We start from the raw sequence: 12509 nt of genomic DNA, 5'->3' as shown, positions 1-12509 counted from the left end.
ATTGCACTATCGTGGAGCCTTTAAAGTAAACAAAAAGTGTGGAATATGTAGAAAAAAAAATCAAACAGTGGTAGTATCAAGTGACACTGAGGAAGTCTGATGCAATTCAAAGATGAAACTGGTAGAAAGAATTGGATATGATGGCTTTGGGGAAAAATTACTAAATAGTTTCACAAAGGTAAAAGTACTAAGCCAGAAAGATGTAGAGACATGGTAATGTATATCAAAAGTAATCAAATAAGAGCTATATGTAAGCTAAGAAGGTGAATCCGATAGTGAAAGACAAGACTTCTTAGAGGATAAGGTAGGAGTTTTGGAGGCCATAGCTTAATAATGACTTGAAGACCAGGGTAAGCAAATCAGTCATACATTGCAGAAGCCCAGGCTTGAAATGAATTAAAAAAATTTCAAGATGGTGTAGGCACATGAGCCAAGAATCTCTGCCACAGAAGGATGCATGTACTAGGCAAATAGCACTTGACTAGTTTTAAAACTCTGTAAATGAGAAAGCCACAATGATATTGCAATACAATGAAAATATTTAAGAGATGAATAAAGAACTGCTCTTTACAAACATAAGGTAATTAGTTAAACTGAGTAAAGGAATTAACCAATAAACATTTAAAAGAAAAATATTTGTGATTATGGTACAACTAATAAAACTACTAGGTGGTAGTTTCTTTATTTCTTTTTTTTTTTTGCTGTTTGTTTTACTGTTGGAGAACTTGTTTTTGTTACTTGTAGTAAAGCTACTGGTAGGTATTACAATGTATGAACATACATAAAAGCATCAGAAAATGCATGTATTATATTAAAGCACAGCAGCCATCTGAATAAATCTGTTCAAGTAATGGTCTGTATACAACAGACTGAAGGTGAAATTAAATTCTGAAAGAGAAATTATACTATTCATAACAAGAAAAGATTTCCACATCAACAATTAAGTGACTGAAAGTTCCAAGTAAGATTATAAAGTGAAAAAATCAGACAAGTCTTAAATGATTCAAACTGTACAACCTGCTGCCCACCATCCTAAACTTGAACACATAAGGAAAAAGGTGACTAACCAACAAAGCAAGTAAGGTATCTGTTTAACCTCAAACTTGCTTACAGACATGTTTTAGAACCCTGGTACATACAAATATTCAGAATCCCCACTTCAGCAGTTGTCAAACACGAGCTGTGCAGTCAGGAAGAAGCAAACTATTTCAATACAAAAATCAGAGCAAGCCAGTTAAAGTTAGGAAATTCAAAAATGGTAAATCATTAAGTTATCTTATTGGGAAAGGGGAGCATCAAGCACCCCCATCACGAGCTGCATACAATTTGCTAGTAAACTGTTCAGAAGAAAGATCTCTCTTTGGGCTGGCACGGTAGGTTAACAGCTTTACTGTTACAGTGACTATACACTGAAGTTCTACTATTACAGTAAACATGCTTACCCACAACAGTACTATATTCTTCAAAAGTTACTGTAACAGTAAATCATAATATTGGAATATCACACAGTACTAAACTCGTCTTGTAGGTGGAAGATAAATGTAATTAAATTCAACAGTTTACTTGCAAATTGGTTAAACAGACATGAAGCTACTTAATTCTTTCACGTTCTGTATCATATAAAAATAAAGTAAAATAAGCAATTGCTGACTTGATGAGTCTTACTGCAACAAAAGCTGCTTAAACCTTTCCTACCAAATAGTACCCTGTAGTACAAATCTCAGCTAACTCGGCGTATCAATTTAAAATTGTGCTGATTTAAACAGGTAGTGCATTGCTTAGCATAGCGGCTTTTACCACAGCACAGTTACCATTGCTATACCCCATTCTGAATTTACTTTAGATAAGCAAACCACATTAACTGATTATAACGGAAAGCAGCTTCAAGCTCAGGTAAAGCATCAGGTTGACTTTTTAAATACATACCCATCTATGGTCTGACTTATAAGTAAGAGTTTATTTCTATGTACAGTAATTTGCTGAGTATTTCTATTTAACAGCCCCCCAAATGTTAAATGACTGTGCTCCTTGTCATAGGTGCAGGAAGGAGGCCTTATAGACATTAGCCCTGTCCATTAACAGACTGGCCTCACCCTGTACTATTTTACCTGATTCAGTTAATGGCATGTTCACAGGTTTATACTAGGCTAATAATCAGAGTCGTTATAAGCCTAGCCTCGCAACCCAACCAGTCTGCATTCCCTGGTAACACAAGTTCTGACTGGGGTGGTATGTTTGTTAGGAGGGGATTTTTTTACTTAGGATGTTTTTAAAATGTTATGGGGGTATGTTAGAGAGTGTTTACTGTTGGCCTCTGTCTATAAGAGACAAGGGGGGCCAGTCCAGGAAGAAATGTATGATTACCCATCCAATGTTACTTTTGCTCTCTTCTTTCTTAAGTGGTTATCTCTCACTTTATTAACTGGTGTAGATGTCATAAACATAGGTTAGGTGTTTCAGGACAGCCTTGTAAATCATAACAGTGTGGACACTGACCCGATTCCAACAGAATGTTTTTGGTCGGTCACTAGGCTGGGATCTTGCTGGAGAAAGCTGAGGACTGGAGCCCTGTCCTTGGATATGTGAAGGACAGACGTTGGTAGAAAATCAGTTTGTGGGAGTAAGTACCTTGACACGTAACTAGTTGGGCAAGTATGGAAGCAGCTTCCTTTACTACAATGGTCAACCTCTTGATAGCATACTTCATGGCCTTAGGGCTGCGGAGACTGGGCAGAAGGAGTACTTAGTTTCTAGTAGTTCAAGTATCAGGAGATGGCTTACTTGAAGGTACATTGCTAGTGCAAGGCAAAAACATTTGTCTCATTAAATGAGCCATTAGTTTATCTTTCTGGCATCATCTGGCGACCTTATTAAGCCCAAGAAATGTAAGGTGCTCAAGCAGCATTGTGAGTCTTGCTAACACAAATAACACGCTTGCAATATTTGTCACTGGGGGCTACCTCAGTCTCACAGGCACACTTAAGAAATAGGGCATGCAATGTTTTGAAGCTGGGAAATGAATCAGGCTGAGACGTATAGGGTAATGCCTAGGAAAATGAGAAAAAAAAAGATGATCTTGCAATCTAAAAGGAAGAAAAAAGTAATTAGAAAAGATAAGCTATATGGTCGACAATGCAAACTGAAGACTGCACAAAATTCAAAAAAACAGGTCAATACTGAATAACTTGAGATGAGTACTGAGTGTCATACCCAATCAGTACAGTAACAATGAACTTGATAGTACAGATCACAAGGGAATACTGAGAGTTCACTGCCAGGAAAGGGTCTGAGGAAGTTATACATGCCAAGAGGACCTAATACCTATGGCACTAAATCCAGAATGCTGCTAACAATGTCTGCCTGTTGCAAGACCTGCTTACCAGGCTAGTTCAGCTTCACGTTAGAAAATGGGAAAATGTCTAGACAGAAAATGGTTTGGCAACATAACCCACATCTTGTTTTTGTTCATATTCAACTGTATGGAAGTGCCTAATCCTTTTTAACTATAAAATAATGGATTATAATTACAGAGTTCTGAACTCCAACTCCCCTTTCTATATCCTTCCAACAGAAGTGAACACAAAAGTCACATACTACTCAATAAAAAAGTAAAAAAAATCTTCACTCAAATTATCTGTTACAAAGAATAGAATATGCAAGTTTTTTTGCATAAATCCATGTGATGAAAATAATTCTTACAAATTATGTAAATGAAGGTGGTATTAATTATACCACCATGGACAAGATCTGTAAAATGTTCTGCCAGATAAACCATTGTGGAAAGGTTATATTTTCCAGCTAGCTTCCTTGCTCAGCCTACTTGTCTAGTACCCTATTAAGGCTGTGTAACATTTCAGATGAATTTGTTAAAATGGAAAAAGTAACACAGGCAGTCAAAATACATTCGTTTATAACTCCAAGATGTCTCACCGGTTTTCTTTGGTCTTTCCTGTATCAATGACAAAGACAACATCAGGGATTGTTATCCCAGTTTCAGCAATATTTGTTGCCAAAACAATCTGAAAATAAATATAACATATATGAGTGAAAATTGTCCATTAGATGAAAAAAAAAAATCCCTACATTTTAACCTGCTCAGTAAAACCAAACAATTCAGTTCAAACATGGTTATGATCTTCAAACCAAAATGTCTCAGTTACAGAGGTATGGCACATTCATGTGGGAGTGGGGAGGTATCCCCCCCCAAAAAAAAAAAACAAAGATTAAATATCACAAATCTAGTCAATCATTCAGTATCATATTTGATGATCAGTCAAAAAAACAAACTGTACAACTTCCACAGGTGAATGTCAAATAAGAGGATTTCTGAACTCTGAGTATAGCTCTTCTATACCACAAGCACTTTCTCAAAAAAACATATAAGTGTCAGTATGGGTTTATTGTACATAATTTGAATGTAATGTACAAGCATTTTAACATAGACCACTACCTACAATCAAATGAAACAAGTAGCATAAAGGCCAACAAATGCCACTAAAGAGGTTCCACTTTACAGTGCACATAAAAATTATCATCTTTCAGCTTCAATACTTCAGTCTTTTTCAAAAGAAGCCTTTTTCTTAAAACTTACATATAGTTGTATATATCATATTCATGATAAAACAGTGATAACACAAGGGCAGTGAATTCTCATATTTAAATATTTGTCTTCCTGCCATCTATCCACCATTCCAGATGCATATAGCTGATTTTGCAACTCAATTCCCAGAGTAAGCAGTGTCCTCACCTTTTAACAGACTTGTATCTTTCCGCAGTGGTGCAGCAGTAGCGTTGTTGCCTCACAGCAAGAGGTTCTCCCATTCGATTCTCAGCTGGAGTGCGGGGAGTGCCTTTTGTGTGGAATCTGCATGTCTTCCCCCGTGGTTGGGTGGGCGTTCGAAAAACATGCGTAAATGGGCGTGCTTTCGTTGAAGGCTGAACTTCGAGCTGGCACCTTGGCGTTCATGAAAATCTACTGCCAATCATTAGCTGACCGGAGTTCCGCTGTGGCGACCCCTAACCGGGAAAAACCGAAAGACAAACAATATATGTATTTTTAGAACAACACATATCTAATGATTTATATTTACTAGTAACTTTGGATGTAAGGGAACTGTTCACTGTGATACCGAATGGGTATGGCCTACAAGCCGTTAGTAGTCTCCTACGACAACAGGCAACGTGTGATCACAAAGAAGTAAAACAAATCAAGTGCTTTTTAGAATTAGTACTTGAACACAATGTCTCTATGTTTAATGAGCTGTATTATTGGCAAAAGTGGGGGGTAGCCATGGGTACCCCCTGCGCAAATTTGGTTTTAGCATTCTAGGAAGATGATGTTGTTCTTAGTTCTAAAAATGAGTGGTCACAGTATGTGGCATTTTATACACGCTTTGTGGATGATATTTTTATTTTGTGGACGGGCACCACTGAGTCCTTGAATCAGTTCATTCTTTATCTTGAACAATCTACTGATTTTTTGAGGTTCTCTGAGAACCATTCATACACAGAGAATGAGTTTTTAGATATTTTATTGATACAGAAAGATATAGGTGCAATTTATTCCCAAGCTTTTAGGAAACCTTGTTGGAAGAATGGGTTGCTGGCTAAAGACAGCATGCACTCAGGGTTTGTCTGTCGAAATATAGTGAAGGGACAATCTTTACGTCTATCCAGGCTTTGTGCAGAAGATAGTGTCTTGCAGGAAGAACTTAATACCTTTAGCACCAGACTTGTGGCCAGGGGTTATAAAGAGACAGAAATTGAGGATACTCTACAAGATGTGGTTGAACTTAGATCAACAGAGGCAGCACCCTGGTTTTCCAGTAAGGGAATATCGAATAAGGCTAGATATAGTCAACGAACCAAGAGGAATTCAACCAATAATAGTAACAGTAAGGTACCTTTAATGATCACATATATTAGTGACATACGATGGGTACAGGATGTGAATAAAACTAATTGGAAAATCTTAAGAACAGATGATTCACTGAAATAATTAGTTGGTGAATACCCTGATTTTGTTTTTAAGAGAAATAAAAATTTAAAACAGATTTTATGCGATAAACAATCTAAAGAGAGAAATAGATTCACCAAGACTGGGACCTTTCCATGTCAAAGGTGTAAGGCCTGCACATCCATTAATAGGGAATCCCACTGTATACATCCCCTTACCAGTAAACAGTATGGACTTAACACCATGGTCACCTGTCTATCCACTGATATTGTGTACATAGCTACCTGCACCTGCTGTCCCTCATTTTATGTAGGGAAAACCAAATGCAGGCGGAAGGACAGGATTTTGAGACATCTGTCCGCCATCAGACTTAAGGATAAACGTAATGCTCTTTCAGTACATGTAGAGAAATTTATAGGACTTCATTTCCTATTCCAAGCACTACAGCAAATAACTAAGGATAATAGGAACAACGAGGTCTCTGGTTATACAGAGTACTGTGAAACCAGATGGATTATTGAACTTGGGGCACACAGACAAACAGGACTCAATGGTGTGGTGCCTTTAAAACCTGTTTTGAATAGGCGTAGATCTTACATTCCAAAGCATTGTTTTATTGATGGCCTCTATTGATTGGAGTAATTTTGTTTAAAAATAATTGAATGTTGTTGGTTACTGTATGTCTGAGGAAGGGTTGAGTACCTGAAAGCGCTAACATTTTCTGTGTTACATTAAACTATTTTTTTATTATTTTTACTGCCTGGTGGTCTGTGGATCTTCTTTTTTATGACCTTTTAATACATCACTAAGATGGCAATCTTAACTTGGCTTTATTCAATTATACCACATATAAAATATTTTTTTTTCAAAATAAAAAAATACTGACTTTAAATAAAATAGAACTAAGTATAATGAACAATTAACATCATCATACTTACAAAGTCCAGAATGAGTCATAAAAATTTTAATATAACTTATGTTAGCGAATTAATGTTTATCTAATAAATCACGTAATCTTATCCAAGAATTATAGGAAGAAGCAACACTGGTGGTTCTCATCTTGACTGCAGAAGTTTTTCTTTTAGAAACCATATTAATTATGTTTGTAAATTCAGAAAACAAAGGTGAGGTCATTTTCTTCCAGTTTTTCATTAACTTTTCTAGCAATAGCTAAAACAGACCACATCAAAGGAAATTTTAATCTTGGTATGGAGTCAGGAATTGCACCACTGAATACAATTAATGAATTAGACAAAGAAAAAATTATCAGACCATAATGCTTGCATAAAATCGTTGACTTCTTTCCAAAAAGGACAGTCTACCAGCATACAAAACCAATCTGCCTTTTTAGATGTATAACATCTCCAACATCTAATATTTGACTTGTACAGAAATCCAATTTTATGAGGAGTTATAAATGATCTGTGTAATATTCTCCATGTAAACATTTCCAGTATAGGGAAGAAGTTGTTTTTGCAATTGACATCAATATTATTATTTTGTTATCTTCCAAGAATACCATATCATTTACTTCTGTTGAATAATCCCAGTAATGCAAATTAATATTATTATCAAATATCTAATACTTTTATTATTTTAGATAAAAGTGCTTTGGTAATATTAACATTGGAATTAATATTAATGAAAATTTTAATAAAACTAGGTATTTTTTGTAATGAAGGTCTTTATTAAGTCTCAAATTTTAGAAATAACAGATTGTCTAAAAAGTTGTATATAAAACCAAATGTCTAGATCAATGTTTATTTTCCCATTAAAAATTCCATAGAGTATATCTTAGTTCCACCGAGAAACTGGTTCCAATAAATTATTTTCCTTTAAAACCAGTATTTTACCAACACTGTATGTTTCAATACAATTACTGGTAAAAGCTATTGGACTAATACAGTAGAGAGTAGATTATCTGAACTAACCAGGACCTACAGTAGTTTGGATAACCAAACATATAACTGAACTGGACAAAAAAAATTTAAAATCTTGTTTTTTCTGTATGCAGGGAATACACTTTTCAACCATTCAGCGATTCCACTGGATAATAAAGACTTTGCAGTGGTGGTGCTGCGGTAGTGTTGTCGCCTCACAGTAAGCCGCTGACCGGTTCGACTCTCAGCTAGAGCGTCTTCTGCGTGGAGACATGCGTGAATGGGCATACCTTCGTTGAAGGGTGTGCGTTAGGGCTGGCAACTCAGCACGTAAAAATCAACTGCCAATCATTAAACGGACTGGAGTTCCACTATGGCGACCCCTAACTGGGAAAAGCCGACAGACACAACAACAACATACACGCGGACTACAAACTCAAAAAATATGCACAAGTGGATAAGTATAAAGTTTACATATTCAGACTATGATTTTTCATACCTGAAATCTTGGAAAGGCTGCGTTCAGATAACTGATGTTTTGGATAATCGGCATTCAGATAATCGATTTACTACTGTACCAAGTTTTGATATGAATTTGATAACCAGATACAAGGTCAAAAGTTTACATTTCAGACATTGTTGAAGACTGGAGAATTTTATCATTGGATGAGGAACTGTGTGAAATTATTCCTTCTAAATGTAAATATACTTATAGGAAAGGGAAATTTATTTAATAGTTACTCATTTACTACAAGAAAGTTTATAAAAAATATACAGTTCTCTAATAGTTTGTCATAATAGTAGATGTTCGAATAGAAAACTGTTGCAGTATTGCTACCAAATGATATACATTCTGGCCAGGATACCATACGTCAGGCCCATTTACAAAAGCCAAGGTGCCTTCCTGTCACACCGTCTGTACAACCTGCATTTTATGCTTTAGATGACATGCTGGTGCATAAGGGATATACAGGCATAAAGATCTTCAGCTCTTTCAAGCCACAAGAATAAAATGTCTGGGATAAATAGTCCTGGAAAAATGACTCAGATACACAAGGTTAGAGAGGGTGATAGGAAAGATAAGGGTCCACCTCAGCCAAAATATTACAACAAAAATGAAACTAAGCTGAAGGAGGGAGGATGCATATACTGCAACACTGATCCAATGAAGAACAATACAGTCATGCAGGAACTTAACATGATAGTACTTGTAAAAAAAGATCATTGTTGCAGTATTGTAGACAAATAGGATGATTCACAAGCTTTTAAGATGACTGACTAGAGGTTTGAGGTATAAAAAGTACAGTTTTGTACCTACCATAAATGTAGATGTTCGAAGATCCACATTGCTGCAGTCCTTACATATGGGTAGTCCGCTGTCCTCGGTCGGCCCGAATACCAAAGTATTAGGCTGACGTTGGTCATGGGCGCTCAGATCTGACATCAGAGCGTCAGGGTATAAAAGCGCATGACCGACGTCATATCCTCAGTCTTTTCTTGCCCCAGATGTCAGAAGGCCCCAAAAAGAAAGGCCACAGCCCAAAAACAGGATACCTCCCAAAAACATGCCCAACAGCAACCATCACCCAAACCATATAACCATGCCAAACTACAGAGGGGAAGGAGGGAGGGTAAATTGGACTGCAGCAATGTGGATCTCCGAACATCTACATTTATGGTAGGTACAAAACTGTACTATGTTCTTCATCTCACATTGCTGCAGTCCTTACATATGGGTAGAATCCCAAAGCAGAGGTAAAGGGAGGATGGCAAAATCATAAAGCATTAGGGGCTGCTAAAATGCCCTGTAATATTGCAGTGGCAAATCCAGCCCTAGACTTAGAATAAAGAGGAAGGTGGTAATGCTTGGAAAAAGTATGTACTGAACTCCAAGTGGCTGCTTCCAAAATATCTTTGTAGCTACCCCTTAGAAAGGCAGTAGAAGTGGCAGTAGCTCTAGTGGAATGAGGTCTGATTCCAGCCGGAATCTCCTTACCATGATGGGAATAACAGAAAGAAATACAAAACCCAATCCATTTAGAAATAGTTTGTTTTGAAACAGGTTTTCCCTGAGAACCCAAAGCAAAAGAAACAAACAACTGCTGAGACTGCCTGAACCCCTTGGTTTTGCTCAAATAATAACGTAACTGCCTGTGAATATCCAAAGTATGCAAAATCTTCTCCCCTTTATTTTGGGGGTTTGCATAAAAAGTAGGCAAATGAATAGTTTGGTTCAAGGCCACACTAGAAACCACTTTAGGCATAAAGGAAGGATTAGTACGCAAAGATATCCTATCCTTATGAAAAATCAGGAAAGGTTCCACTGCCATAAGGGCCTGTAATTCAGAAACCCTTCTTGCAGAGGTAATGGCCAACAAAAAAGCAGTCTTCCATGATAAATACTTTAACTCGGCAGTAGCTGCAGGCTCAAAAGGTTGTAGAGTAAGCTTTTCCAACACAAAATTGAGATTCCAAGCAGGAGTAGGAGCTCTACGTGGGGGTCTTACGTTCTTTGCCCCTCTAAGAAATTGCTTAAACAAAGGATGGGAAAATAAAGGAGGGTCACAGTCATAGTGAGCAGAAATGGCTGCAGCATGAACCTTTATCGAGGAGAAAGACAAACCCTTGTCCAATAACTCAGTAAGATATTGAAGAGAAACACTTAAATCAGGCTTGGAAACATCAAAGTCCTTCGCTTTGCTCCAAAGAAAAAATCTCCTCCATTTATCAGCGTAAACTTTCCTTGTACTAGGCCTTCTGGCCTCCAAAATAACATTCAAAACTTGTTGTGGAAGCTGAGACCCTCCAGGGTCTAAAACAGAATATGCCAGGCTGTGAGATGCAGAGACTGAATCTTGACATTGAGGAAGTGATTGCCCTCCTGAGACAAAAGATGCAGAATCAAAGGCAGAGGCCATGGAGGCTCCCGTACCAAACTCCTCAGTAGTGGGTACCAGTGCTGTCGAGGCCAATCCGGCGCTATCAGAATCATGGATGGCTTGTCTATTCTGGCCTTCAGGAGTACCTTGGGAATGAGAGGCAGAGGTGGAAAGGCGTAGACATGAAGATTGCTCCAACTGAATGATAGAGCATCCACCTTCCAAGCTGTGGGATGAAACATTTTTGTGCAAAACTTTGGCAACTGGTAATTTAGTGGAGAAGCGAACAGATCTATGTCTGGAGTCCCCATAACACTGTCAACTTTTGAAACACATGAGGATCCAGTTTCCACTCGTGAGGATCCACAATTTGTCTGCTCAACACATCCGCTAAGGAGTTCTGTGCTCCTGGTAGAAACCTTGCCTGAAGATTGAGGTGTAAACTGAGAGCAGTCTCCCACAAAATCATCGCTTGCCTGCAAAGAGGGTGCGAATGGGTTCCCCTTGCTTGTTGATGCACCACATGACAGTAGTGTTGTCTGTTTGAATCAACACCTGTCCTGGGTGAAGTAAATCCTTGAAAGCCATCAATGCAAATTGGACTGCTAACATCTCCTTCAAGTTGATATGCAAATGTTGAAGTCTGACAGGCCACGTGTCTTGCACCCATTTTCCATTGAGGTGTGCTCCCCAAGCCTTGTCCGAGGCATCTGTCGTTAGAATCTGACTCGCCTCTGGTCGGGTCACAGAGAGTCCCTTGTTTAGGTGACATTCCTGAGCCCACCACAAAAATTCTTTCTGAATGCAAGGTATTATCTGAATGACAGTGTCTAGATCTTGGCAGTGTTGTGTCCATACATTTTGAGATACCATTGAAGCTTCCTCATATGCAGTTTGGCATTGGGAAGCACCAGAATACAAGATGCCATGAACCCCAAGGCTTGAAGGACTGTCCTTGCAGTCAGCCTGGACTGTAGAGATATTTGATGGAAATAAAGAGAAAGGCTTCTTTGTTTGTCCGGGGTCAAAAAGGCCATCTGGGAAGCTGTATTCAGTCTCACACCCAGAAAGCACATGTCCTGAGAGGGTACTAGACTGGACTTTGTTTCATTCACAGAATACCCTAGGCATCTTAACACTACCATCACATACTGTAGATGATGCAGAAGTTTGTCTTTGTGTTGTGCAATAATCAGGCAATCGTCCAAATAAGGATAAATCTGTATTCCTCTTAACCTGAAAAAGGCTATCACTGGAACCAGAACCTTTGTGAACACTCTGGGCGCAGTAGATAAGCCAAAGGGCAATGCAGAGAACTGATAATGTAAATTTCCAGCCCGAAAACGCAGGTACCTCCTGCAAATGGGCCTGATAGGAACATGAAGATAAGCCTCTTTGAGATCCAGAGTTACCATCCAGTGATCTTTTCCCAACAGAGGTAAAAGCTGTTGTAACGTCAGCATTTTGAACTTTGGAATGTCCAGATAAGTGTTGAGGATAGATAAATCCAAAATTGGTCTCCACGTGTTCCCTTTCTTTGGTACTAGAAACAGGCGAGAATAAAATCCTAGTCCCACTTCTGACAGAGGAACTGGCTGTATAGCTCCTATTTGAAGAAGTAAAGAAATCTGCTTGTGAGCCTCTATCCTTTGCCGAGGAGGAACGTCTGGCATGCCTTTGAAAGGAGGCAATGTATGGAAATAGAACTTGTAGCCTCGGTTTATAACGTCCAATACCCATTTGTCCTGGGTGACTAAAAGCCAGTTTTGCTTGAAGAGTGCTAACTTTCCTCCC

The 12509-nt window shown here is 38.2% G+C and overlaps 1 protein-coding gene across 1 annotated transcript in view; it reads right to left on the bottom strand.

The window, feature by feature from the left end:
* Window positions 1-12509, bottom strand: part of DHX29 (DExH-box helicase 29) — a 1644099-nt gene that overhangs the window by 480636 nt on the left and 1150954 nt on the right. Inside the window, exon 19 of the mRNA XM_044064425.1 lies at window positions 3931-4019. Coding sequence (XP_043920360.1) covers window positions 3931-4019 — 89 coding nt within the window. The remainder of the gene's footprint in view (window positions 1-3930; window positions 4020-12509) is intronic.

This window comes from Protopterus annectens, chromosome 2.part2 (genome assembly GCF_019279795.1).
Source record: "Protopterus annectens isolate FY-2018-M chromosome 2.part2, PAN1.0, whole genome shotgun sequence".
In the NCBI taxonomy this organism is placed as follows: Eukaryota; Metazoa; Chordata; order Ceratodontiformes; family Protopteridae; genus Protopterus; species Protopterus annectens.
Note: the sequence above shows the minus strand (reverse complement) of the source record. Positions and strands in the feature narration are given on the sequence as shown.